Source organism: Haliaeetus leucocephalus, unplaced genomic scaffold, assembly GCF_000737465.1.
Source record: "Haliaeetus leucocephalus isolate CR32 unplaced genomic scaffold, Haliaeetus_leucocephalus-4.0 Scaffold0, whole genome shotgun sequence".
NCBI lineage: Eukaryota > Metazoa > Chordata > Aves > Accipitriformes > Accipitridae > Haliaeetus > Haliaeetus leucocephalus.
In genome coordinates, this window is record NW_010972436.1 from 450,820 (window position 1) to 476,566 (window position 25,747).

The window sequence follows — 25,747 nt, forward strand, 5'->3', positions numbered from 1 at the left end:
GGGGTCGGGGCCGCAGCCCACGGGCTCGCTCTGCCACCGGGGAGAAGCCGCCTCTGCCCAACGGGCCCAGCGGCACCGCTGCCTCCCCGGGGGTCCCGGCCGAGCCCCCCGCCGGCCCCGAGGAAGGGGCCATCCCGCAGCACGGCCAGCTAAGGCGGGGGAGCAGAGCCGCCTCCGCAGCCCCCGCCCGCCCGGGGCGACGGCGTCCCCGCCAGGCAGGGCTGTTGGTGATAACCGAGGAGCATCAACCGGGCTTCGCCCCACACAGAAAAGGAAAGGAGCCCCGTCTCAGTAACCAGGCTTTATAAACGATTCTCAACAAACCTTTCTCCGAAAACGAGCTACAGACGACTTCCTTTGCCCTTCTTCCCTCTGCTACTCGATGGGAATACAGGGCAGGATGGGGTCTCCTGATCCATCCCCGTCCCTCTGCTGCGTGCACCCCATCTTCTCATTTCAGTCTCCAATGTGCGAGAGGGACACTGCCACGCTTCCCAGACATCTGTTGTGGCTGGCATGAGCGGAAACCGCAGGGAAGGCATGGCTGACACTCCAGCGCGCTACGGGAATTCCCACATTTGACACACTGCTGATGGGAGGTTTTCATTACTGAACCAGCCCTCCCCCAAGCCACGGAAACCCCACCAACAGATGTGAGAAACACCATCGTGGACGAACCTGAAGAAAGTTCTTTTTCGACAAAACTGATGTCAAAACTTGGTTTTGACCAGAGGGTTTTGTCTTCTGCGTTCATGACTCTCCATTCAGGCAGCCACCACTGCTGCTCTCTGAGTGTACCCAAACCCCTTCCTAACAACCAAGATTTGAAGGCTTCTTTGTATGTGTAAAAGCCAGAAATGAGGAGCCACTTCCGCAATGTAAAAAGACCTCCTGTCCCCCTTCCCTCACCCCTGTACAGACAGGCAAAGGCAGTGCAGAGGAACTTCATGGGGCTGGGTGGTCTCCACTCAGACAACCTGCGCTCCAAGTGTCCCACCACAGTGCAGTAGTATCACGGTGGGGGTAAGCACGAGGACAAGCTACTTCTCAGAGGTAGCAAATGCCTCACCCAGTCCATGCCCTGCACGTGGCCGATGACAGTGTCCCACAATGGAGGAAGTCCCCACCCCAACAGGAAATCACTGCTGGGGCTGCTTCCATCACTGCTACCTGTCTGAGGCAATGCGGCGTGATGAAAACAGGAAGGCAAAAGCAGTTGGTTTGAGAAATAAACAAACACTGCGCCAGGCTCCCTTCCTTCTCCACAAGTAATCTGGGAGTGGCCCCCACCTCCCGTCCATGAAGAGGAGGATTCAGGTCTCAGGAAGGGACTCTAAGGCCGAGCAGAACAAAATTCAGTAACTCCACTCGGCAGCTTCCGAATGCTCGCTGCACTCTGAAAGTGCTCGAGTCATCTTCGGGTTTCCACGACTTCATGGGCGTACTGGTGCTAGTTAGCACGCAGACAGAGGTTAAGTGATTTCTCATCCTCCAGGGAGATCATTACTGCTTTGAAGTCACAGTCTCCCTGGCCTGCTCCCCTTTCATCAGACCACCCCTGCCATATAGATGAATGCAATCCCAGCACAGAGACCCACCCATCTTTAGTCCCAAATGTCTCCTCATTTCCCAAATGTCTTTTCAAATTTGGGGATGACAAAGCCTTTCATCCCAAAGTTAGCCAAGTGTAGCAACCAATCCGAGTTTTTGCAATTGTATTCACCTTCAGCTGGAACAAGGGAAGGAGCAGCAGATCAAGAATCCCTTCCACCTCTGTTACACCTACCACCCTCACATCACCTATCAAAGGTGTCTGCCCAGCAAAGGATACACAATGTTCTGATGTTTTACACATGCGGTCCTCTGTCCCACAAGGCGCTCCAGCAAGGTCTGAATGGTCCTCGACTGCACTGGCTCCACCTGGCAATGACTGCTCTGAATCTGAGCAGTCAGAAGAACGAACGATTTCCAGACCAGCAGGAAACTGTTGGGCTTGTTCCTCATAACCTCCCTCCCTCAGCTCCACACAGAGCAATGAGACCTTCAAACTTTGATCCAGGAGGGAATCAAGGGGACGCCCAATATGACGACACAGTTTAGGCAGCTGCTGGCATCACTCCCTTTCTATTTCACTGTACGCCCCTCAAGGCAGTAGGCCAAGCTAGCAGCTGCGGGATTCCTCTTCATCTTACTATAACCGCCTCAAAGGAAGTTTACGGCTCCCCATCAAAGGCTAAAGCAAACCCCTAGGGATTCCCTTCCCATTCTCCTAGGCAGTCACTGCGCTCTTACCTGACAAAGGAAGAGGTGAAGAGCACGAGATGTGGCCTCAGGCAGCTCTGCTAAGTTGGCTTCTGCTGCCTCCTGGAGAATCTGGCTAATTTCTTTTTGAGAAATAATATTGCTGCTCTGATATTTCAGAAACTTGACCAAAGGAAAAAAATAGAGGCATTAAATAGTGAAAGACCCACAGACTCCAACAGTGACTCATCTCCTGGAACGGCCTCTTCTATGTAACGGCATGCTGCAGCCCCTTAAGCACAGGCCTGATTTTTATACCACTTCTAATAGAACCAGTGCAAATATCTGTGTTGATGGTGCTCTGGTTTATAACCAGACTTATTTTGGTTTAGGTCAGGAGGGAACTAAAATAAACCAGGTAACCTTTTAAAAGTGAAGTAAGAATAGCAAATATTCACAGACACATCTTGTATTTGGAGGAGGAAGGTTCACATTAAACGTCTTCCTTTCATCCACTGCCAAGAGGGCTTTGTCTGCAGTGTTTCTGCTGGGTAGGACCACATCCCCTCTCTTGCTCACAGGGCCCACCTACAGCAGGGCAGGAGGTTGCGGTAACTCTCCCCCCGAAAAGTCAGGTCTGTAAGGTCAAAGACAGGGAGACAAGCTGTGATGCCAAGCAGAGCTCTGTTTTCCATAGCACTGCAGCACGCTCCCTGACTGGTAACAGCAGTTGCATGTTCTCTGCAGGTTTCCCCTCTCCTCCCCAGCGGTCCTAGATGATGTAAATAAATGCTACAAACACCAGAAGAACAGGAGGTGCTCACTAACAGCAGTCAGTTTCTGCAGGGTGTGGAAGGGAAGTTCACTTTAAAGTATCATTATTATAGGGCACAAATATAGTGCCAGACGAAGCCACGGCAGTATCTGAGATTGTGTGTGCGTAGGGGGTAAGTTCCAATAACTGCACTGTACCAACATACTGGTAAAAATGGCCAACAGCCTGCCCTTCCCCTGCTCACCAAAGTCACCAGCCTGAGGACTCCTGGCTGCAGAAGGGACTTCTGGCCCCGATTGAGTAGTGCGAAGAGCAGGAATCGGTGCCAGGGCTGTGAAGCAACATGTAGAGCTGGGAGAGAAGGAGAAGCCAATCAAAGACAGCTTTAAAACTGGCCAAGTGACAGGCTGGACCCAGATAAGGACAGTCTTCAATACTGACCCCAAGTTTTCTCTTCTAGACCCCACACTGTGAAACACTAAGGGGATATTTTGCTCTGTTCTTACTTGCTTTTTAATCTGTCACTCTTTGGGCAAGAGTTTAGTCATGAGGACAAAAGCTTAGTAGCTTTTTAAAGCAGAAAATACATTTTGTCCATCTTTGTGCTGGTACAGGAAGAGAAACCTTCTCCTGGGGTGCACGTCATAAAATAGTAAGGGGATATCTTTAGCCCAGGGTTTTAAAAATAATACCCTCTGGTTTCAATATGAGGACAAGTTTCCTAACCACAGGTTTTATTTAGCTGCAGAATACCCTTTGGGGAATGAAGAAAGCTCTATAACATAAGCTGCAGAAACCGAGCCTGGATCTGCAGCAGAGAGCATACTGTGGGGACCAGCCAGGCTGATGGCAGCAATACAATCAGTAGAGAACATTTTCTTAGTAAGGAACATATATGATAAACAAAGTTCAGGCTCAAGGTCACTGTCTATGACAGCAGAAGTCTCTCACTGAATGCTGAAGGTAAGTGTTGTTACTTGGTATTTATTGCAGGCTAGGAGCATGGGATGGACAACTACAACAGGTCAGCTGATACAACTTGTTACAGCATGGCAACTCACCAGGGTTTTAGAAAGGTCCCTTTTCCACTGGCAGTCACATAACCTCCCTATTGCCACTACAAGAATCTTTTCTATGGGAATACAACACTAAAAAATCATGTAAAAATGTTTGGGGGGCATCTTTTAGCTGGTGGAAATGAGAAAGTACCAGCACTGTGCACTGAGCCTGCTCTGCGCATCTGGAAAACTCTCTGGATCAAGAGAGGGTTTTAGAAAGCCTCAAATGAGACAACTCCTGGAGTCAGAGTCCAGGCCGCACTCTTTGCAGTGTTCTCACATCTTTCGGTCAAACATAGCTATGACTCTCATTCTGCTTGGAATAAGGAGGCTCCTGTTACTGCTGTTGTGAACTTCTGTACCACAGCAAGAATTCGGGCAGCCAAAGTGACAGGTTCAGCTGTTGCTGAAGCAGCATTTCATTAGCTTAATCCCAAATCAGCAGAACCTCCCCATAACATGCCACCTTTTTTTTTTGTTAACCCAGCCTTTTAATAGCCTCTCTTCAGCTACTGGCTGTCATTTATCTGCAGTATTACATCTTCATTCAACCGCTTCCTTTCTCCCACCAGTGTCCCTTTTGTCTGGTGTTCATTCACTCCATCCCCTTCTCTTAAGTGTTTAAATGAATTGAACAGGTCAGGGTACAGAGAACTTTCTGTCTGTTGTAAGATCAGAGCCAGCACCTGGACTTTGTGGCAGGAGGCTGACAAGAAGCAGAAGGGTCTGTTCTTTCCCCCAGCTGTACAATGCTGTCATATTAGATTATATTGCTAATATGGTATACATAAGGTCTGACGTGGTCTCTGGAAACCAAGGTCTGCATTCGCCCCTGGAAATCTAGAATTTCCAGCTTCCATTCCCTAAGGCTGCCTAGTACCCTGTTCTCCCTTTCCCTCCCTCAGGACCAAAGTGTGACCAATGCTGTCTGTGTGGAAGACACATCATATTCAGATCCTCCCTCCCCTATATTTATGGTCTAAAGGTTTGCTACAAATTGACCTGGAAGTGAAAGACTATTGCTACACTCCTTCCACTCCTAAACCTCTCACTCTTACAATATGGGGGGGTAGGGAATGACTTTTTTCCTTCTGGAAAGCATCTTGGTGTCCAGAGCCAAAGTGAGGGCTTATGCCTGCAGGGGAGCCTGGCACTGTGATTTCAACCGATAAAGCACATGATTAACTTTAGGCATACAAATAATTTTTCTTATTGGGCATAAACTCATTAAGCATCTGCTCCAGGGCGCTACTGGATGGAGATCAAAGAGCTCAAATCACTGCAGGAGAGAAACCCAGGAGAAGAAAGAGCAGGAAGACTTTACCAACATCCTGGTTCTTCACATACAGGTATTCCACTAAGGTTTCCAGGCAGGCAACCACGGCTTGAGAGAGCAGCAAGTCTTTCTGGAATACCAAGAGGGGGAAGAAAAGAAGAAAAAAAACCCCAACCCAGTCAACAGCTATTACAAGAGGAAAATTCATAAAGTGGCAGGATCTGAAGAGCATACAGGACAGGAAAATAACACCCTTCATCTCCTTCACGGGATGCAACATGCTGCAAATTATCTGTCACGTCAAGGAGCCAGACAAAGGCACGACTACTTATTCTGAAACTAAAAAAAAATAAGTAACAGCCTCCAAAGAATAAAGATGGGAGCCCAATGTCGCTTGAGAGAGTTAAATGTAAACCAGCGTACCACCCCTGGAGCCCAACATCACTTGAGCAAGTTAAATGTACACTGATGTACTACGCCCCAAAGCACCTTGCCAGGGACCTGGGGGAGGGACTGGGATTTGTTACACTTGTCCCACCTCTGTCCCTATGCATTTGGCGTCCCTGCAGAGCAGGAGATGGGAAAACGGAGATCATCATTAGCGCACAGAATTTCAGCTATCCAGTTCAGCGGCAGGGAGTACTGCATAGCTTGATTTACCTTCTTTCTCACTGCGCCATGCTGCAGCAAGAGCATTTTCCCTCCTCCTTATCACATGTCTGTAAGGGGTGGAAAATGCAGGCAGAAGAAAAAAAAAAAGGCAGCCCCTTAGGTCCTGTAACAGGGTGGTTTCTCCTCAGGTTACTGTACCTGCTTGAAGCCCAACACTTGTGTTGTTCCAAAAGTCATATTTTATATACCTGCAACTCGACGTGCACCATAAGGTTCTGCAGACTGACAACAAGCGAGAAGACCTGCCACGTGGCAAGAGGGTGCAAGGCAGCATCCTGCAGTGATGATGGCTGTGGTGGCGTAGCACCTTGGGCTGTGTTTTGGCCAACGATCACCAACAGAGAGGAGCAGAAGTTCTGTCGGAGGACAGCTCTCAGGAACTGCATGATGCTTACTAAACAGGGAGTCACTTATTAGCGTGCGTCAGTGTTTTCCTCTCCCCTGCCCTGTGTGTTGGTGCGTGTGCAATAGCATGGGAGAGGGTGAGAAGAGAAAATTTGGGCTTAAGGGCCCACTGGAGTTGCCCACCAGCTGCTGACAGCTGCAGGCAGGAATGGCAACACAAGTTCCCTTGTTCATCTCCTCTCTGTGAGACACTATCCTAGTTCATGCTCAGTTCCAGATGTCACTACCCCCAAGGAAGATTTGCCCAAACACAGAACTCCAGACAGTTCCCTTTTGCCCTTTCTCACTCCCAGTTATGTACTCCCAAAGCCAAATGTACCAAAGCTTCCAGATTCCCACCAGCACCTCCACCATCCCTCTCCACAGTCACCAGTTCTCCCTTGCTGCCTGTAACATGGTAGTAGCAGCTGCTTCCAGTCAAATCCCTAACAGATGCAAAATACCTAACAGCAGGACTGGCTGCTTCTTCCTGAAGATGACTGCATTCAGGACTGCCGTTAAGTCTAGAGAGAGTGACTGGTGAACCTAGAGGAGAATGAAATAGAAGAGAAAAAACGGTGCTGGTTCAGACCAGGTAAAAGCTCACACACTTTCAGTCCTTAGACACTACCCCACAACAACCGCAAAGCATCAAATACAATGACAACTGCCCACATACGTATGAGCTTGCTAATATTGAACACTTACTTGCCAGTAATAGGTTTGGATTTTGATTGTTCCATTATTGATCATTTTAGTATCAAAAAAGCAGTTTACAGCATGGGAGCTGTGTCTCCCACCCCCAGCCTTCCCTTGAGAAAGGCCTTAAAATGCGTTTTACTCTGTCCTGAAGAGGAAAGTGATTTGGGCCAGGAGGGATGGGTATGCATTTTTTCCCCCAGGATTTCTGCTGCTCTCTAACTCTCCAATGATTCGTGTCTCAGCCTTCAGCAACATGATAGCTTCCAGTCCTGCTGGAGAAGTGCAGCAGCGAATAACTTGTGGACAATAACAAAAGAGCAACCAAGGCAAGCAGATTCCAGGCCAGAGCAAAGCACTTTCCTCTGCTAATGAAGATTTTTTTTCTTTTTCAATTTTTCTTTTTTAAGGTTTAGCCATTCCCTGGATCTGAACACTAGAGTGGTTCTAACCTCAGTATTGTAGCGATGCTGATAAAGTAAGAGGGATGCAACCAACAGCCATCCAGAGCAGAGCAATGCATCCTCAGATGACAGGTAAGCAGGTTCAGAAGGAGGGGACCGCAACCAGGTGTACTCCAAAACCTTCTGCAGGAGCTCTAGCAAGGACACATTGGAAAGCAGCACAGCCACTGCTGCGTGGGAGAAACATAATCAGAGAGGCTGATGGGATGGCACAGGTTAAACCAGTTTGACAAGCACAAGAGAAGTGCAGAGCACACCTCTGCTGCAGTGAGGCAGCCCCCACTGCCACGGCTCATCAGAGTAAGGCTGTCCAGCTATGCTAGTATTCATCTCCCACAGCACAAGCGACCATTCAGCCAGCTAATAAAATGACCAGCCTTCAGCTAACACAGCTGGAAGGTTGGTTAGAGCTGTTCTCTATTATTGTTTAATTTTTTGAACCATGGCAATACCAGGACATTTCAAACAAGGTACCAGAGCCCCACTGCTGTGTTTTATGAACAAGAAAAATACAGTGGTTCTGACTCTCAGCAGCCAATTCCTGCATTATCAGAAGGCAGCAAAACCAAACCAAACCAAACCCCTCAACCTAAAAAAACTCATCCCAAATACCAAATGGTCTTTGTTAACTGTAATGCTGCATCTGGAAGGGGAAAAATCCACCTTACCTGCTGAGACAGTTAGAATACCATCTCTAATGGCCAAGCTACAACCTCACTGAGACTAACTTAGCAATCAATACAATCTTGCCTCACCTCTCTGTTGACTACAAGGTGTTGTCTGATGAAGGCTCCAGTACAGAAAATTCAAGGATGGCTGCAGGAGGTCACTGTCCCTCGGCCTGCATTTCCCACAGAGATTACTGACTGGAAACAAAAGAACGTGCATAACACGGACACCAATAGAACAGAGCACCTCAGCACAAGAGAGAAGTCAGTCAGTGGGGAGAGAATTTGGACAAGAGTGACACAACCTGAAGTGAAAATAAACAGAGCATCGTACAGACAAAGCAATAGACACCTGCCCTAGAGTGTTTGCGTTAGACCGGACAGTGCAGTGGAGGACGATAATGGGGAGGGGGGAATAGAAAAGGGTATATTAAAGGGCATGTATCACATCGGGCAGTAATGAATCCAAGAGCAACAGACTTAAGTGACCTGTTTCCACAGAGTGAGTTTGATCCTAATACCAAGAACAGCCATGTGCCTGTCTCACATGGTGACCAGACTGGGGAATGGCACGGAGACCTGTGCTCCTCCACTCTCACCAACTCTGCTCACACAAGGAATAAACACGCCACGTTTGTTGTAAGCACCAAACCCTTAGGAACAATGTTTAGCAAGAGTTTGGGAGGGAAATCCAGGACTGCAGGGCCCAGCAAAACTGTCACAGAAGATCTTCTAGAACAGCTTAAAGTCTGAGTAAGCACTTCTCAAAAAACACACATCAACACGCCTCCCCACACCCTGTCCATCTACGAGCTGACTTCACGTAGGCCTCGTCAGAGGAGAGTGCCCTGCACACCCACCCCTGAAGAACACAGCCTGGGGAGCCAAGCAGGGAATGAAGGGGGTGGCTGGGGCAGGGAGAGAGCTGTGTTGAAAAATACAGAGCAGAAAGCAAGAGCAGAAGGAGCTTGTGACTCCTGGGAGCAGCTGAGCTGTGCTCTGAAACCACAGCAGCTAAAAAAGGGCTGGCATAAAGAGGACATGCTTCTTCCACACCCCCGGTTCCCTGGGCTAGTGAATGTCTTCAGAAACGCTGCTTCTTTACAAGGGCAACACAGGCAGCCCTGAGACATACAACCTTTCAAATTCAAGGGGATAGTCCTTCAAAGTCTGCTGGAGAGATCAGTTTGTCAGAGCAGGGAAGAGATGACAGGATGGATCAGCTGAACTTCCCTCTAGTATCTATTCTTTTTTCACAGCCTGCATGAACCTCCAATAGCCAAGCAAGAAGGGAGCAGTCGCCAAGTAAGGATGACCAGCCAAGAGAGCAGGTCACAGTATGGTGAGCGAACAAACACGGCCTGCTCTTCTGTGTCTCTGGGGTGCAGTGGGCAAGTCCCACAGCTGGCTGGGACCCATATACTCTGGACTCACGCTCCAGGGAGAGCCCAGGTTCACAGGGCTGCTGGTCCCTGATGGCTGGTTCGTCACAGGGCACCCCTGTGGCCTGAACCCCACAGGAGTGTTTTAGCAAGTATGGATGGGGAAGGATGATTCAGGAAGCTCATCAGCAATACTGTTACGTGCCAAGTCCACAACAGTCACAGACCCTGAAATCATGTCACGGCCAGGAGAACACTTTGGCCATCTTGTGAGGTTTCAGACAACAAACGTATTGTAAAAGCAAGAGGCAGAGAACCTGGGTTTTGTTGACTGAACTGATAACCAGGGCTCTTTACCACGCTCTGGCTATGAAAGTATCTCAAAGCAACCATAACTGTAATGCAAGGCACATCTTCTCTCAAAAGACAAAGATCCAGCCCCTAATCATCTTATGGAACAATTATCAAGCACAAATCAAAGTCCCCTGGGAGAAGATGGATGCATGGACTCACCCTGGTGAAGCAGCTTGAAGTCTGTGCTGTCCAGCTCCCTCACACCTTTGCTCCGCAGCTGCACCAGGAAAAGGAGGCTCAGCAAAACAGGCAGGTTCCTGTTAGCTAAGAAAGGCGCAGACAGCTTAGCTTGTCAGTGAACTCTAAACTGTTGTACCTTAAAGCATGCCAAAAATTGTTAATTTTCCGACTCAGGAATGAGGGTCGGTGACGGGATGAAGTATTCCCCCTTTACACACACACACACGCTCCTAACTTAATTCTCATCTCTACAGTCCCCACTGGATCTGGCTCCCTTTCTGCCACTGTGGGTTAGCCTGAGTTACATGCCGGATCCTGCCAACACCATTCTAGGAACAACTAGACAAGAGGGGGAAAAAGGAGGCTAGGGTCTTTTACACTCTTAGTGAACCATCTAAGGGGCATGGTCACCGCACATTCAAACTGAAACCTCATAAGCCCTTTGCAGACTGCCCTTTTCCCATCTACTGGACGTTCACTGGCAGCCTGTGCTTTGACAGCAGCCCAGCACCTCAGAGCACTTGGCTGCACAGCATTTGTTCTCCTCCACCTTGTGAGGCCAGGAAATGCTGTCCATCCCACCCCATAGGGCAGAGCAGAGACAGCAGAAGCGAGAGGCCCACACGGCAGGTCTATACGTGAGGAGAATGGAGCTGCTTAGACCACCAACTCCCCAGGGCGACCCCCTCCCTCGTATACTCACTCTTCTGCAGTGCCGTGAAGAGGTAAAGATTTTGTATTGTATACAGCCATACCTACAGCAAGCAACTATCGCCTCCAGGAAATGTCTTCACAAAGGCTCAGGAGTTTTCAGTTTTGAGGAGGAAACATTTATGGGTGTCTTTAATGTTCATGTAGTCTTGACAAAGTCCCATTGTTGGGCCACCTTCTTGTCTGAGAGCAGGCTACTGTTTGAACAGGGATGCAGATCCCCTGGACTTATCTGCCCCAGACCTCACAGAGAGCTGCCTGCGTGCCGGGAGACAAGTCGTGTCTCCAGAGTACATCTGGTGTTTGACTTTCTGGATGGGGCTGCCAGGAACTCAGTTAACGAGTTCAAGATGCAGTATGAGGAGGAGCTGGGGATATTAATGGCAGCAGAAGGGCTGGAATCTTGCAAAAGCCCCTCTAGCCCAGTGTCCTGTCTCCATCACCAGCGGTTTGGAGGAACAGGTCTGACTCCTGCAATAGGAAATGGACAATCTGCCTCCCCACAGCCCCTGGCACCCCTGGATCAGCAACAGAGGGACATCACAAGTCCAAATGTGCACAGTTCCAAACAAGATCAGATCTAGCAGATGCCAACATTGCCTTCCTTATCCATAATCTTGCAGCCTCGTGCTCCCCCATGCTCCTGCTTTCAGCCCCCCCTCTTCTCCAGCCTACTGACTTTGCTGGAGGTAAGGCAAAAACACTTTCCCTCTTGTTGCTTCCATCCCAACTGCTGCACAGAAAAAGACCCCAAACAGAGCAGGGCTGTTACCAGTGTCAGTGGCCCCCTCAGGAACAAGTAAAATCTGTGCTGGGCCCTATCCTAGGGGAGCCAAGGATGTCCTAGCACTGCTCCCTCTTTCAGTTCAAGCTCACAGGCTGCTTTGCACAGTGACTTTCATGATGGGACAATGGTCCCAACTCCACAGCCAGTGCTAGTAAGGAAAACAGAGTGATATCCCCCAGTCACAACCCTGCTAAATCTTTGAGAGATTTAATAGAATTATGAGATCTGGTGATACCATAGTTCCTGTTTGAGGATCAGTATCATGAATGATTCGGATGATCTCTGCTCCCAGATTCTGTGCCCTGGGAACTGAGGGTACTCAGGCATACCAAGCTGTTCTGCACAGAGAAGAGGCAAAAAGGAGGATGCCTTTCAGTCACCAGTGCTCAACTGGTTCAAGCTGGAAGATTTACCAGCACAGCTCTCCACTTGAACACTTACGGCAGCATAAGAGAACCTTGCCTTGGTTTAACAACCACAGTTTGAAGCCAGAACAACCTAAAATAGAAAGAGACTCTCTCACTTCAAAACAAGAATCTCTGGAGAAGAAAACTAAATCAGCACGCTTCTGTCTGTAAATTTCCTCATGCAGGTAAGTACTGAAGCTACACCAGCAGTTCAAAAACACTTTATCCCAGATTGCACCCCCTCAGCCATCTACCCTGCCAGTTATCTTATGGCAAGACCAAGTCACAGCGGGGAGTCACCTTGTAAGGAGGCTGAGCTGCTCTCTACCAGCAGCTGCTGCAGAATCTGTAGGAACTGACTCCGGAGGAGGTCACAGACAAGGACATCCTCATTTCTTTCCAGGAAGGTCCTTAGAGTCATCAACACCTTCCAAGCCACCTCCACAGAGCTTGAGCAGACCAGGTCCTGCAAGGGAAGAAGCACACACATTACCTTTCTGCCCTGATTAGGCAGAAGTCACTGCTATTTAATACCATTATGCTAATCTGGTGCCTTGGGAAACAGCCTAATAAAGTACTGTTCAGATTAAGTATGTCCTGATTAAATAGAAAACTGTATAAAGCAGACGGACCCTCGTCTGATAGGCACCTCCGAGTAATATCCCGTTTAAAGAATGCATTTGGCTAAGTAACTCCCATCCAGCACACAAGTGTAGGTGTAACATACATTTAAGGTCAAGGTTTTAGACAAGTGAGATCCTAAATCCTGGGCCCTGCTTCTAAGAGCACAGAGCCTCTGGCACTTCTGCTCTCCTTGTTGTTTTGAAAAATCAGGTTGCATATTAAGGATGCTTACCTAAAAATCAAGCTTATGAGTCAGTCCATAGTTACTCATTTTCAAAAGGCTGGCAGCCTTGTATCTGCAGCAGCAACATAACAGCTAAACTGCATGAAACATACATAAACCAGACAAACAATCACTCAATCACGGAAAATGGAAGAGTCGTGTACACAGCATTCAGCCCACAAGCTTGTTCCTTGAATATAGATCTCTGTCTGGAGTCTCTGAGCTGAATCCCACAGCCAGTAGCCTTAATTTGGGCGTAGTTTTGTTGTTAAGGTGTCTAATATTAAATTCACCTCCACAGCATGTACAGATGCAGTTCCATAAAGACCAGGCAGAAAATGCCTGGTAGTGCTGACATAATATGATCGTCTCAACATGTGTTATGTCAGCACTGCCTTTCCTGCCCTCCCGCAGTAGTCCTAACTACTGCATTGCAAATGGTACAGCTGAAAGAGGTAAAGAGAAAACTGGTCTCAGCAACCCAGCCTATAGCCTGCCAGGACAGCCTACTGCCTTTTCCAGCTGCCTTCCCCTATCACACCATAGTTGTGCATCCAGACTGGGGTGATGGAGAGGAAATGGCTGTGGGACCCCATACCCAAGGAAAGCAGTTAAGGTAAGAACAGGCTGCCTGAGCCAGAAAAACCTCTCTAGTTCTGAGCCCGATTCCTGCCCATAACTGAGGCCTTCAGGAACAAGGGGCCGGGAGCTGTCTGCACAATCAGCTCTGCTGACATAGATCTGCTCCATATGACATTCAGGAACGTAATCTAACATCAGTCAGCCTATCTCCATTCTCTGAGAGAGCAGCTCAGATCTGGAGCATGGAGAAGACAAGTGGGATACAGTGTGTGATCACGACCACGTTCACCCCCAGATGAACACACACAGCATAAAATGGCACTAACCAAGGGCCACAGCCTTCCTGGTCCTGGTAAATGCATCACTGTGTGAACATCTTCCTACTCAGGAGCTCAAGGTCTCAGATGAAGCCACTAACCATCTGTTCTATCTAATGCAGACAATTATTAAAAGCAGATAAGCAAATAAATCATCCTTGGAAGGACATTCATTTTTGTTTCACTGTACCATGCAAAGGCCTTTCCATTTTACTAGTGCATTCTCAGGCTAAGGTTATTCACCTCATAAGTTTTGTTTACATCTGACAGTATATTTACCCCAGGATATTGCACTGTTTTATTAGTCCATCTAAATTCAGATTGATTATGCTTTTCCCCAACTGAAAGGTGAATTGTCAAAGCCTATGATTTATTACAACTCACTTTAAAGACCAGGGCAGAGCTAAATTAATTTATTTCTGCAAGAGCACATGGCAAGACTGAAAAGGGACAGCAGGAACGTAGTACCATTCTTCAGGGAAGGAGCCACTGTTTCTCTTTTGCTTATTGATAGAACTGTGATGTATACATCTGCTTTAGTTTATGGAGTGATAGGTTCCAGAACTACTGCTAAAGGTAACAGCGTAGGCAAGTCTCACGGGACACTTCTCCTTCTTAATTTGTACTGATAGGTCAACTCATTTATCACTTTTACTAATGCTCTGCAATGGTATCAAATGTCTGGATGTTGCTACCTACTCTGCAATACCACCCTAACTGTGAAAGAACTGCCCTACATGACAGCCCTCCTGTCAGTCATTTCAGTAACCTGGGATATTAAAATTTACTTCATAGCCTCTTAGATCAGAACAAATACACGCCAGTCTGCAATGCCCAATAGGTGCTCACTCAGAATCAAACTTTGCTTCTTCACTGTCTGCTGACATGGGTTTCTATTCTCAATGATACATACTTTTAATTTCTCTAATAGGCAGGAGAAGAAACATCACAGCTCTTAGCTTTTGGCTTTACAGGCAAATCTCATGTTCTTGTGTGGAAATGTTAGCAAGTATTTACTATGTGACTGGCTGAACAGTCATGGGACAAGTGGTCACTGATGGGGAGGGGTGACAGGGCAGGGGGGAGAGGTGGAGGTGAGAGAAGGCTTCTGAGCAGCCATCAGGACCTGGATTCTGTCGTGATTACATAGGTTAACAGAGCTCATTATGCCAGCTAAAAACAAACACACTAGTCCTGCTACTTCAAGGCCCCTTTCACCTCTGCACCGATTTATTTTCCCTGTCCCAAGATTTTTATTTTATCTTTTAAAAGCAATAACACATACTATTTGCAGTCCTGAAAACTCAAGAGTACTGCAAAAATCTCTGACAAAGACTCTCCAGTTAAAAACAAACAAAATTAAACCCCCAAGCAAACAGAATGCCATGCCCTCAAGACCTGTTCTCTGCACCGCTGCTTTTTCAAAGTTCTTTGTCGCTCATACCTTTCTCATCTACCAGTAGCAAACCATTGCTCCTAAATTAGCAAAACAGCTTCTTGAAAGGCTGCCACAGAAGAATCTGGAGTACCCAGTTGTATATCTGGATAGAGATGGGAATGGGGCTTTTCATGGCATACATCAGCAGCACCCTTCAGATCGCATCCTAGCCAACTCCCAAAAGATGCCCTTCCATCACAGTGGATGGATGACAGATAAAGAGCTAACGTGCATACACATTCCCATTTTCTATATCAGGCTTTCCTGGGAGGTGGAAGCCTGTGTATACACACATGAGTCCTTCCAGCAGAATCCTTGGCCTCGTAACAGCACTAAGAGCTTTAAGAACCAAAGAGCCCCCTAAATCAGATAGCAGCCTGACCTTGCCAAAGTCACATACCAGTAAAATAAGTAAAATGCTGGAATTGCTCTTCAGAATGGGAAGTAACGGGTTAGCACTGTTCAGCTGATCAGACATGCCAAAACCAGCTTCTTCAGTCTCAGTTTGCTTGCAGTGTCTCCAGGAAAACCAGAGTTGGAGGACTTGGTGTCCAAATCTCCCCATAAGTTCAGGGTAGCGCAGGAAGAATTTCAGCAGGAGATGACAATGGACGTAGACCAAGCTCAGATCTGGAAGATTATCCAGGATCTTCTTTATGGTAGACAATGACCTCTGGTAAATGTGTAGGAGGGAGAGGGGGAAGGGGAGAGAGAACAAAATAATCACTAGATACTGAATATCGAAAAGCTGAAGGGATGAGAGTTTACTGTGAGAAACAGTCACACTGCCTTTTAAGTAGACAATCAAATATATCAGTTAAACATCATTCTCTGAAGCCCATTTGCATCACAAAGGCTAAGAAACTTGTAGGATTTATACAGTGCTCAAAGCTGTGCAGCAGCAAAGAGCCATATGGGAACACTAGAAAGCCTGCTGCAGAGGCTGTAGATGTGTTCAGGAGACTGAAGCTATGAAATTTATTATATTCCATATGTGAGTTCACAGCCTATCCAACGCATTTACACATCCCACACATACACAAGTTTATTCAGTCAAATCTATATTCCCTAGTGGCTTTTCACAGTTAACTTTCCAGAGTGTAGCTGCACTGCACACTCTTCACTCACTCACTGCTCACCACCTATGTCAAAAGACTTTCTGCAAGAGGGTTAATGGGAGTGGGGAGAAACCTTAGTTTCAACAAAAAGGCTCCAAGAGGTAGGAATGAAATCTTTTACCAAGTCCAGGGCTTTGCCTTTGTCCTGACAGACAGCAAGCAGGTAAAGTGCAGCTCTGAGTATGTATGGAGGGGGACAGTCTCCATGGTCCTGTGCTGATACGAGGAAATTTCTTACAGCTAAAAATAATTCTGCTTCTGGGACAAACCTGCATTCAAGGAGATTGGAATGGAAACAATAACATTCGACATGGCTTACCCACCAATACATGGTATGTAATGGCCACAAAACCACTTGCCTTGTATACTCTTGGCTCACCTGTCCCCAAGGGTGTAGGCAAAGTATAAGAGTAGTATGAGGCAGTGTTGGTGGATGCAAAGAGACTGATCCAAAGAGAAAGGCTCAGGGGTTTCAGCCAGGAGCAGAAGGCTTTCAGCAGTGGTGTAGTTTAATTGAGGCAGACCCTTCTGCAGGAGCTCAGACATCTCTTGCTCTAGAAATAAAACTAATATGAACAGGCAGGCAGTGATGAGGAATGTCTGCGATGAAGCAGAGTGGCATAGCATCTGCCTGCCCTAACTCAAGCACATTAAATTAGGGAAGCTCCTGATGTAAGAAATATCAAAGCCAACCTACTACCCCACAGCCTGCATACAGCAAGCACACTTCTATGATTTGGCATGAATAGAGGTGTGAGACCTGATTTAATGGAGCTGGCTTTGAGGATGAAAAGACACTTCTGTTTGAGGTGCCCAGCTCTTTGCTGATGCTGCCTGTATGGTGACCAACCACTGCCTGTGGGAAAAGTGGCTTTTGTGATGTGGAAACTTTCATCTCATTTAATTGGGACTTACCTATTAAGGAAAGTTACCGTATGGACAGGAAAAGCTTTACAGAGTATACCAGAGGAAAAAATGACCTTAATCTGCAGATATGGGTGACTATGTGGCAAGTAATATTGTTTCAATTAAGCCATGCAGAGTTATGCTAATAAATGTCATCATGAAAACAAAACCATAGGCAGATGAAACGCATTCTTTCAGGTAGGGTTCCAAACTCTTCAAAAGGCATTCTCTGACTGTTATCCCCTTGCTGGACCAGCTTAAAAAAAAAAGCTGGGGAAAAAAAAAATCTCTAAATAGAGCTTATATGTGTCCTCCCTTCCCTCCTCCTTTGTATTTATTATTATTATTGTTGTTGTTGTTGTTGTTATTACACCTATTGCCTAAATAGAGAGTAGCAGGGCCTCAAACTAAATGAAGCAATTTGTCTCTTTCCCCAAACTTGCCATCCTGAGAAGAAGTTCTCTCCTTCTCTGTGGCAGAGTAAAGGCTCAGGCACAAGCTGCAGAGGAAGCTGGAACAAGCCTGATTCAAGGCAGGATTACTGTGAAGAAGAGTAGAAAGACACAGTGAAGAAGGCTAGAAACATCCCCTTCATGCTTCTAATACCACATGCTGCCTGCCAGAACCTCAGCTTACTGAATGATCACATACAAGCACCTGCCCCATTCACAACAGGACTCCAGGAGCCAACCTGGGCTTCCAGGAAAATGAGGAGTTCCTAAAGGACAGTCAGCTCACAGATGTAGTGGGTGTGCATGGTGACAACAGTGAACGTGTTCACATACCTTGGGACAACATGAATGCAGTGGGGTACTCTCACAATCATCATACCTGGTATACACAGGGAGTCCTGTAAGGGCAGGACCCCTAACACAGAGAACAGTGGGAGGTGTTTGAGAGTGGCTCCTGATTCCACTGGCAAACACCAGTAAGGAGATTTTGTAGCAATGCTGTTTCCAGGGATGAACAATGAAGAATGCCAAAACATTAACTAAAGGGTGAGAACAGCGATATTTCCAGGTATTTCTCTCTCTCTCTCCAATTATTCCTTTGCAGAATAGGACATAACCAAACTTCTTTGCACTGTAACAGACCATCCTTGGTGCCCCACACTACTGTATTCAGAGGCTTAGATCACTCCCTGCTCACACCATTCACAGGGACAAACATCCCTTCTCTAAGTTCCACAGTGGTAACCTGGACTAGGGGTGCTGTATATTTTGTTTACTCTTTTAATGAGATACAGTCACAGGAAAGGGGATGTAAAACATCTCTGCAGATCCACAGAGAGTCTCCCCAAGTGCTCCTCAACCTAGAAATCATAGCCTCTGCTATAGAAGGCCCTTTGCGATGTCTGCTGTTGAAGTCTTCCTCCTTCCTCCCATTTCATATACATTATCACACCATGAGGAACAAAGACAGTGGTAGTATGTGCCCTAGGAAGCCAGAGCTCCAATGGAACTGATGCTACTGTTACTTCTTTTCAAAACACCCACTGATTTGACTACTCCAAAGTCAGGCTGCTTTACCTCTATCTGCACAGCTCACGATGGAGCACAGAATTCTCACAACAGTGTGTAAATCCATCCGCTCCCTACCCGGCTGCTTCTCCCCTCTCCCACATCCGGCTTTTCCATTGTCAGTTACCATTTACATTTTCCAATAAGATACAACCACTCTTGAGGCTTTCAGCCTCCCGTCTTGCCTAATCAGATGCATTAGATTAGGCATGATCTGCTTTCCCATCCAGAAATTTTTTACTTGCTCACAATACACACAATACCTTTGTACAGAGCAAAATCTGGCCTTCAGCTCCAGTGTCAGTCGGATGAAGGAGGAGGATGCTAGACAGAAAGCAAGACAAAAATGTCGAAGGAGTACAGAACGTGCACGATAAGGGAAAAGACTAGGCAGGTCCCATAACCATCCCAACATCTCCATGCAAACTGGTGAACAGGGCAGGCCATCGCAGTAAGAATACATTTGTTAGGCTTTCTCTTCCAAAGCAAACTACTCTGAGTTTGGTTTGGAGGGAAGTATCTGAGATTCATTTGTTTTCTCAGGAGAAGAAGGGAAGATTTGCCAGCTTCACATGTTTAGAAAAGAGGAATTCTCTACATCACCTCTCTGATGTGCGAAGAGTAAGGAATACACTGAGTAAATAGGATTTCTACACAGTAAAATCCCACCAACAATTCCAGCATAATCCCTGCCTACAGGAACAGCCAATTCTGAATATTCCAGAGGAAAAGCTAAAGCTGACACTACTTACTTATCTAAAATAAAATCTGTCCCATCATCATTGCTAGACCAAATAACTTTTTCATCCTGCTGAACATGACTGCACACTCTGTTCTTACTCATATAAACATGTAATATAATCCTCCACATAAAGTCTCGTTAAGCTCATTGCCTCAGTAATATGCAGTAGCAGCAAGTTCCATCAGTTAAGTTAAGAGCACAGAGAACATGATCCCACACTACCCCCATACCCAGCTTTTTGGAGAACTTGTTCTGCATGTTTGGCACCACTGTAAAGAGGGTATTAAGTGTTGAGATGAAAACCTCCATCACTGACGGGCTGACAGCCCCTTCCACGTAGTTCTGCGGAAAGAAGAAAAGATCAGGTGCATGATATGCAATGAACACTGAAAGCAGCAGCTTTCTTCCTGCCTCCCGCCCACCCAGAAAGTTAGATTTCTAAATCCAAACAAGTGGAGTAACAGTTCTTCTACCAAAATGCCTGGCAGCAAGTACACAGGCCTACAAAGCACTTTGAAAGCAACTAACAATCCCCTCTGCCAACGTTACGAGCTGCTAACTCTGCAAGACATTACATCAAACAAGAAACTTCTTCCCGATTCCAGCTGGCAACTGGTTAGGCCTTAATGCACAGCAACTGACATTACTGCCCATACTGCCCTGGAAGTAACTGCTCCTACAGGTCAGATGGCTAATTCTCCAGCGTGGCATACAACATAGGACATATGCTTAAGAGCAGCTGACTTCAGTAACACTTAACACCTGTGCTTCAGCACTTTATTGAGTAGTGGCAAACGCAGGCTTTTAAGCTTTCTACAGAGTCCAGTCCTAAACTGTTTAGAACAGAATGACTTGACTCACTCTTGTAGAAGGTCATTGGACAATTTTCTCACAGTCCGTTGATTTTTACCCAAGTTCAGTGAGAAAGAAAGTGAGCGCACTGACTCCAGCTTTGCCAAAATGCGCATGCACTGCACCCTCCCTTCAGGGAGGAGAACAGCAATGCCACTGCAGCTGCCTACCAAGAGATTGGTTAAAAAAATGCAAAACAAAACACCTCCAAGCTCCCAACAGCGGCAAGAATCCATACAGCTGAACCTGTGACCTTTGCACAAGCAAAATGTACTCAACATTTAGAACCACAACAAGAGTCCCATTGCTTTGACAACTCTCCTCAAAGTGTCTTAGTAACAGGTCTGTATGGAGCACTAAAGCACACATGACTCTCCACGGCTGCTTTTTAAACCATGTCCCTGGCCTTACTAAGGGACAATGCTTAGTACTGCCTTTGCTGTGTAGACTGGGCAGCCTCCTCAATACCTTCTGGAAAGAAGTGTGAAAATGAAACTGCAGGCGCAAAATACCACTGCTTTCCAGGACACAGGCAAGTTTTGAAAAAGTGGCAGAAGAAGAAACAACAGTTGAAGCACTCTTTCATTTTCTGCAACATCGAGACCTGCCATGGATTAGACAGCATGGCAGGTAGGCTATGGGGATTGCACAGTCTGAAGAAAGACACTGCCACCTACATGGAAGCTTTATGAATTTCTCCACCCTCTGAGATGGTAACCTCCCATTTTGCATGAACTGTACAATGCCACATTTGGCTCTGGAGAGGTGGCATGCTCTCTTCCCCCAAAATCACTTGTGCAACCCACTCTTGGTGCTTTCAAGCACCTTTCTAGGTACCCAAGGAATAGATCAAGTTCAAAAGAAACCATACCATGACCATGGGGATGCAGAGACTGTCACAAATCCTTAACAGGAACTCAGAGAAGTTGCTCAGTGTGTCCTTGCTCTTGGAGTTGGGGGCAGTGAAAGCATTCTCCTGGGCCATGGGGTCACTCTGGAATTCCACTGCTAACCTACAAACACACAGCGGATACCAGAGGAAAGAGGAATCCTCCTCACTCTGTAAAGGAAGTCAAGAGATACTACATTTCCATCACAACTTTCACCATTAAGGACCGCACAAACACTTGACGTGTTGGAAATACAGGAATCTGGTGATCGCACAGAGTTACCTTTTGAGTGAAGCTATTAAAAGTCAGCAATGTTCCACAACAGTACAAGTTGGGAAAGGAAGACTTAGCTTCTGTGAAGAAAATATCTGCTGTGAGAAGCCCTAGCGTGGCAAGATTAAAGATTATCAGCCAGGCCAGAGTGCCTGGAGCACCACAGAGCAAACCTTGTGAAAATCAGCCAGGGACCATTCAGCTGATCTAAAAACCATGACAGAATCTGATTGCCCTCTAACACCACCCCAAAACACTGGGTCAGTGCAGACAGGGACACCTGCTTCTGACTGAATTATCTCAGCCAAGCCAAATGCAAGTGATGCAAGGCAAAATAACTAAGTTGGCCAGACTTCCCTAACGACAGATGCAGACTCATACACAAACTCATCTACCACCATCTGCTGTGCAGCTAAGGGCAACAGGTAGCTCTCATCCAGCAAAACAGGAAAAGTTGGTGCCTATAAACCCACTTGCAGTAACAGGTCACAGACATGAGCAAATCCAAGGCCAGCATCTGGAGCAGATATACATTTGTTAAATGGTTAATCCCCTCCAGCAGTGAGACCACATACCACAGGGCACAGGAATATGGTTTCACACATAACTTCCAACCGTTCTTGCATGGTCAGTAGTTTTGGCCAATTTTCAAGCAGTTCCTCAAAGGCCAAAGACATGAAATAAACTGATAGGTCCCAGGCAAATTTCTTGGGAGACATATACAGGTGTCACAAAATTTTCACTATCACTACATATCCCTCCTTCTGTTGTTTCACTGACAAGTGCTATGCATTGAACTCCCCTGTGGTATTTCAGTGGTGGGGTTGGGTAGAAGAATTCAGTTACATGGACAGAAGGATGGAAGGACATGGACACACACACCACCACCCCCCACCACCCCCACACTTGTCCTCACCTGCAAGCATTTCTGAAACTTTCCAGAGTGTTTAGCAACAACTGGCCCTGCCTCTGAGGAACTCTGCTAAGATGTCTGTTTGCTGGGTGACTTTGAGACACTGAGAATAGGAGATCACCCTGTTAAAGGAGAGAAATCTTTAAAAGCTTATGTTCACTGTCAGAAAAAATAGCTTTCTTCTCTGATACCAGCAGCTGGAGGAACAACAGATTGCATTTCACTCACTTCCTTCACATAACTGTTTTTTTACTATTGTGCTTTCCCCAGGGAGGGCAGAGCCTTTGTGCTCTTCACAGGGAGGACAGAGTTACAGAGCTACTAGTTCTGCACTGCCCTGTCTTTACAGTCTGTATTGCCAAGGTTTGGTCTAATCTGAGTTTTAAACAGCTCAGCTAATGGAGCTTCAAAACCTTCTGGGAAAACTTGGTATTTTTCTACATTTTGTTTCTTCCAATTATTCTTCAGACAACACTGAACAGTTCCTCTCCTTGGTCAGCAGTGAAATCTTAGAAGTTCTCCACCTTGGCTCAGATTTGTAAGCAACTCCCATGTACTAGCTCTTGCTCCCACACAGCATCCTATCAAGTTCAGCCAGAAGCCAACTGCAGCATCAGAGTTAATCATTTGCCCAAACTTGGAACCACTTGGCATCTGCCTTTAAGCCTTAACCTGTTGTGGTGGTGTTCTCCGAAAACTACCAGAGGAGGGCACAGCGACACATTGGTGCCTGGCAGTTAAGAACTCCTCCTCCTTCTCCAGTTGAGGCTGAGATACCTTAGTACAGGTACAATCATTTCCTCTTTTCTCCCTTTAAAGACAGCCTGGATGTCCTTACGATCTGCCTAATTTCGTTCCTGTGAAGCTCCTTATTCTGAATGGGACACCAAGCTCCGTGTGTGTGTAAACGACGGACCAACATCTGCCTACGGGGCAGAAAGAAGTTCTGCCTTCTCCAGGCAGAGAAGACAGACATCTGATAGCACAGAACTTGGGCCTAAAGATAGTTCATCAGGCACTTGGAGTGCTGGTGCTCCAGCAAGATGCTCTTGCCACTACAGACATGCAATCTAAACCTACATGGCTCTAAGCCTAGAGCAAGAAGGCTCAGCCCCTGTCTTTTCACTACCCATCTGTAATGGGGGCTCTCCTCAGAAGTGTGTAGGTCCCAGCAGCGCATCACACTAACTACGTATTCCAGGAACAGGAAAGGATTTGCAGTTCAAAGAGTGGCTAACAGCTCCCTTGCTGAGGGATCATAGTGCATATATGTTGTCCCTCTTGGTCTGAAGGCACAGCAACAGACGTTCATTGGCAAAAAACATACATTGACGGACGCAGCCTACAAGGTGGGGGCCTGAAGAAGGGGAAGTTCAAATGACTTTGGAGTACTGGACATGTTAAGAGAGCAGCGTGCTCAGGTGGTGCCCCGCAAATCTTCATTGATTTAGAAAGACAACATTCACCAGAATCCATCTTCAGCTACTTCAAAGACAAAGACTGGTACCATCTCAAGGCACAAGGATCAAAAGAAACACCAGAGAACCCAACAGCCACAGGGCAACGGGACAAAACATATATACAACAGCCACACAGTGTGCTAGGAGGATCATTCCTGTCCTGCTTGGTCCTACCAACAAGCAACAACAACTTTTGACTTACTGCATGCCTCTTGCTACTCTGTGGTGGGGAAAGGTCAGCACATCGCTTCAGCACTGCCTCCAGCAGCTTCTGCAGCTCTTCGTATGGGACTGGAGGGGAGCTCAGATGGTCCTTCCTGGACAAGCAGAGAGAAAGACAGCATGCACATTCCCTGCTGGGGACATTCCACCTGGGAAGGCAACACCAGCAGAAAAACTGGTCTTCTGACAGCAATATGCCATTGCCACTTCTCTCCAGCACACCATACTAAGGTCACAATATCTGAACAGTGCCTTCATCCACATGCGCGCCCAAACACAGCCTCACTGCATTCACTGCCCGCTCCCACTACAGTCAGGAAGCATATGACTGTACAGTCTTATGCTTGCTCTTACCTATCTGGATGGGGCACAGAGTGACAAAGCCACAGCAGCTGCAGTCCAAGCCTGCCTGGGATGCTAGGTCCTCGCTGCAGCAACTTACTGCCTACCACATCAGCCTTGTGAGGCGGGTGGGAAGCTAGCTCTGCTGTACCCACGCCTGTCTCAGCCAGAAGTCCCACTGCAGAGCACACTCACCCACACAGCCACAGGGGAGGCACAGAGACCAACATGATATCAACAGATCTATCTGAAGAAAAGCCTGCAAATACTTTGCTGCCTACCTCAGGAAAGCTGCCACCGCTCTCGCAGCCTCCACTACCACCTCCAGCACTGGGCAGTTCACTGTCTCCATCAAAACATCAATGGCTTCTATACATACACCTCGGTTTGTGAATAATTTGATTTCCACTGGTTGCCTGTGAAGAGGAAACAGTAATCAAGGGGCATATTGTCAGTTAAGTAACTGTAGTGCCTTCTTCTCATTTCACCAAACAGGCAGCTGAGCCGTGTGGTTCCAGCCATGCTTTTCAGCATTCAGAGCCAGCTGCTCTCAAGGAGGTAGTCTCAGACTTGAGCAGGTGGAGGGTTTGCTACAAAGAGTGAACTTCAGCAGGTCTGGAGCCCTACTATGATGAAAAAACTCACAGCCTGGATAACCCTGTGACTGCACCAGTGAACACTGACACGAAAAGCACAAGAAAAACAGGCTTTGCAAAATATGGTGATTCCTCTGCCTAGGACTGTATGCTGAGGCTATCTGCTCTGGCATTTGCAGGTTCATCTGGTAATTCATATTTCTGAGTGAACAAGCAAACACCACCATCCTAGAACAAGGATGATGCCATGAGAATAGCTTCTCTCACAGTCCTATAGCACTTCTAAGGCCAGATGCTGTCAGAAGGACAGGGTCTTCTGTGAACTTGAAAAGTAATCAGGAAAATAAACACAATCCAACTGTTTTGACAATTCTCGACAGTGAGCATTTTGGTCATCTGATCACCTTGTGACCCAGCACCTTTGAGCACTCAGCACAACAGCACGGAGGGATGACAAGCCATTAATCCCATTATCGGACAGAGCTGTGTAAATGGCAGACTGTGCTCATTTGGCTCCTGGCAAGTCAGGTATGCTACATGCAGACAAGAGGCACTAACAGCCTGCCAGAGGGCCTCTCCGAAGTGAAGCAAAAAAAGCAGCACAGCATGACAGAAGCCAGACTTGGAAGCCAAAAGTATGCCCTGTTACTCAGTTTTCACGGACGTGCCCA

General features: G+C 47.0%; 1 protein-coding gene across 1 annotated transcript in view; it reads right to left on the reverse strand.

Moving 5' to 3' along the window:
* Positions 1–1,630: 1,630 nt before the first annotated feature.
* The window catches only part of MEI1 (meiosis inhibitor 1), a 32,893-nt gene continuing 8,776 nt past the window's right edge, over positions 1,631–25,747 (reverse strand). The window contains 19 exon segments of the mRNA XM_010582637.1: positions 1,631–1,824; positions 1,827–1,941; positions 2,293–2,424; positions 3,261–3,367; positions 5,399–5,480; positions 6,211–6,416; positions 6,871–6,952; positions 7,558–7,739; positions 8,325–8,435; positions 10,133–10,237; positions 12,359–12,524; positions 15,643–15,915; positions 16,482–16,629; positions 16,740–16,914; positions 19,759–19,870; positions 21,252–21,393; positions 22,460–22,578; positions 24,119–24,233; positions 24,762–24,896. Of these exon segments, the coding sequence (XP_010580939.1) occupies positions 1,667–1,824; positions 1,827–1,941; positions 2,293–2,424; positions 3,261–3,367; positions 5,399–5,480; positions 6,211–6,416; positions 6,871–6,952; positions 7,558–7,739; positions 8,325–8,435; positions 10,133–10,237; positions 12,359–12,524; positions 15,643–15,915; positions 16,482–16,629; positions 16,740–16,914; positions 19,759–19,870; positions 21,252–21,393; positions 22,460–22,578; positions 24,119–24,233; positions 24,762–24,896 (2,665 nt within the window). The 3' untranslated portion in view covers positions 1,631–1,666.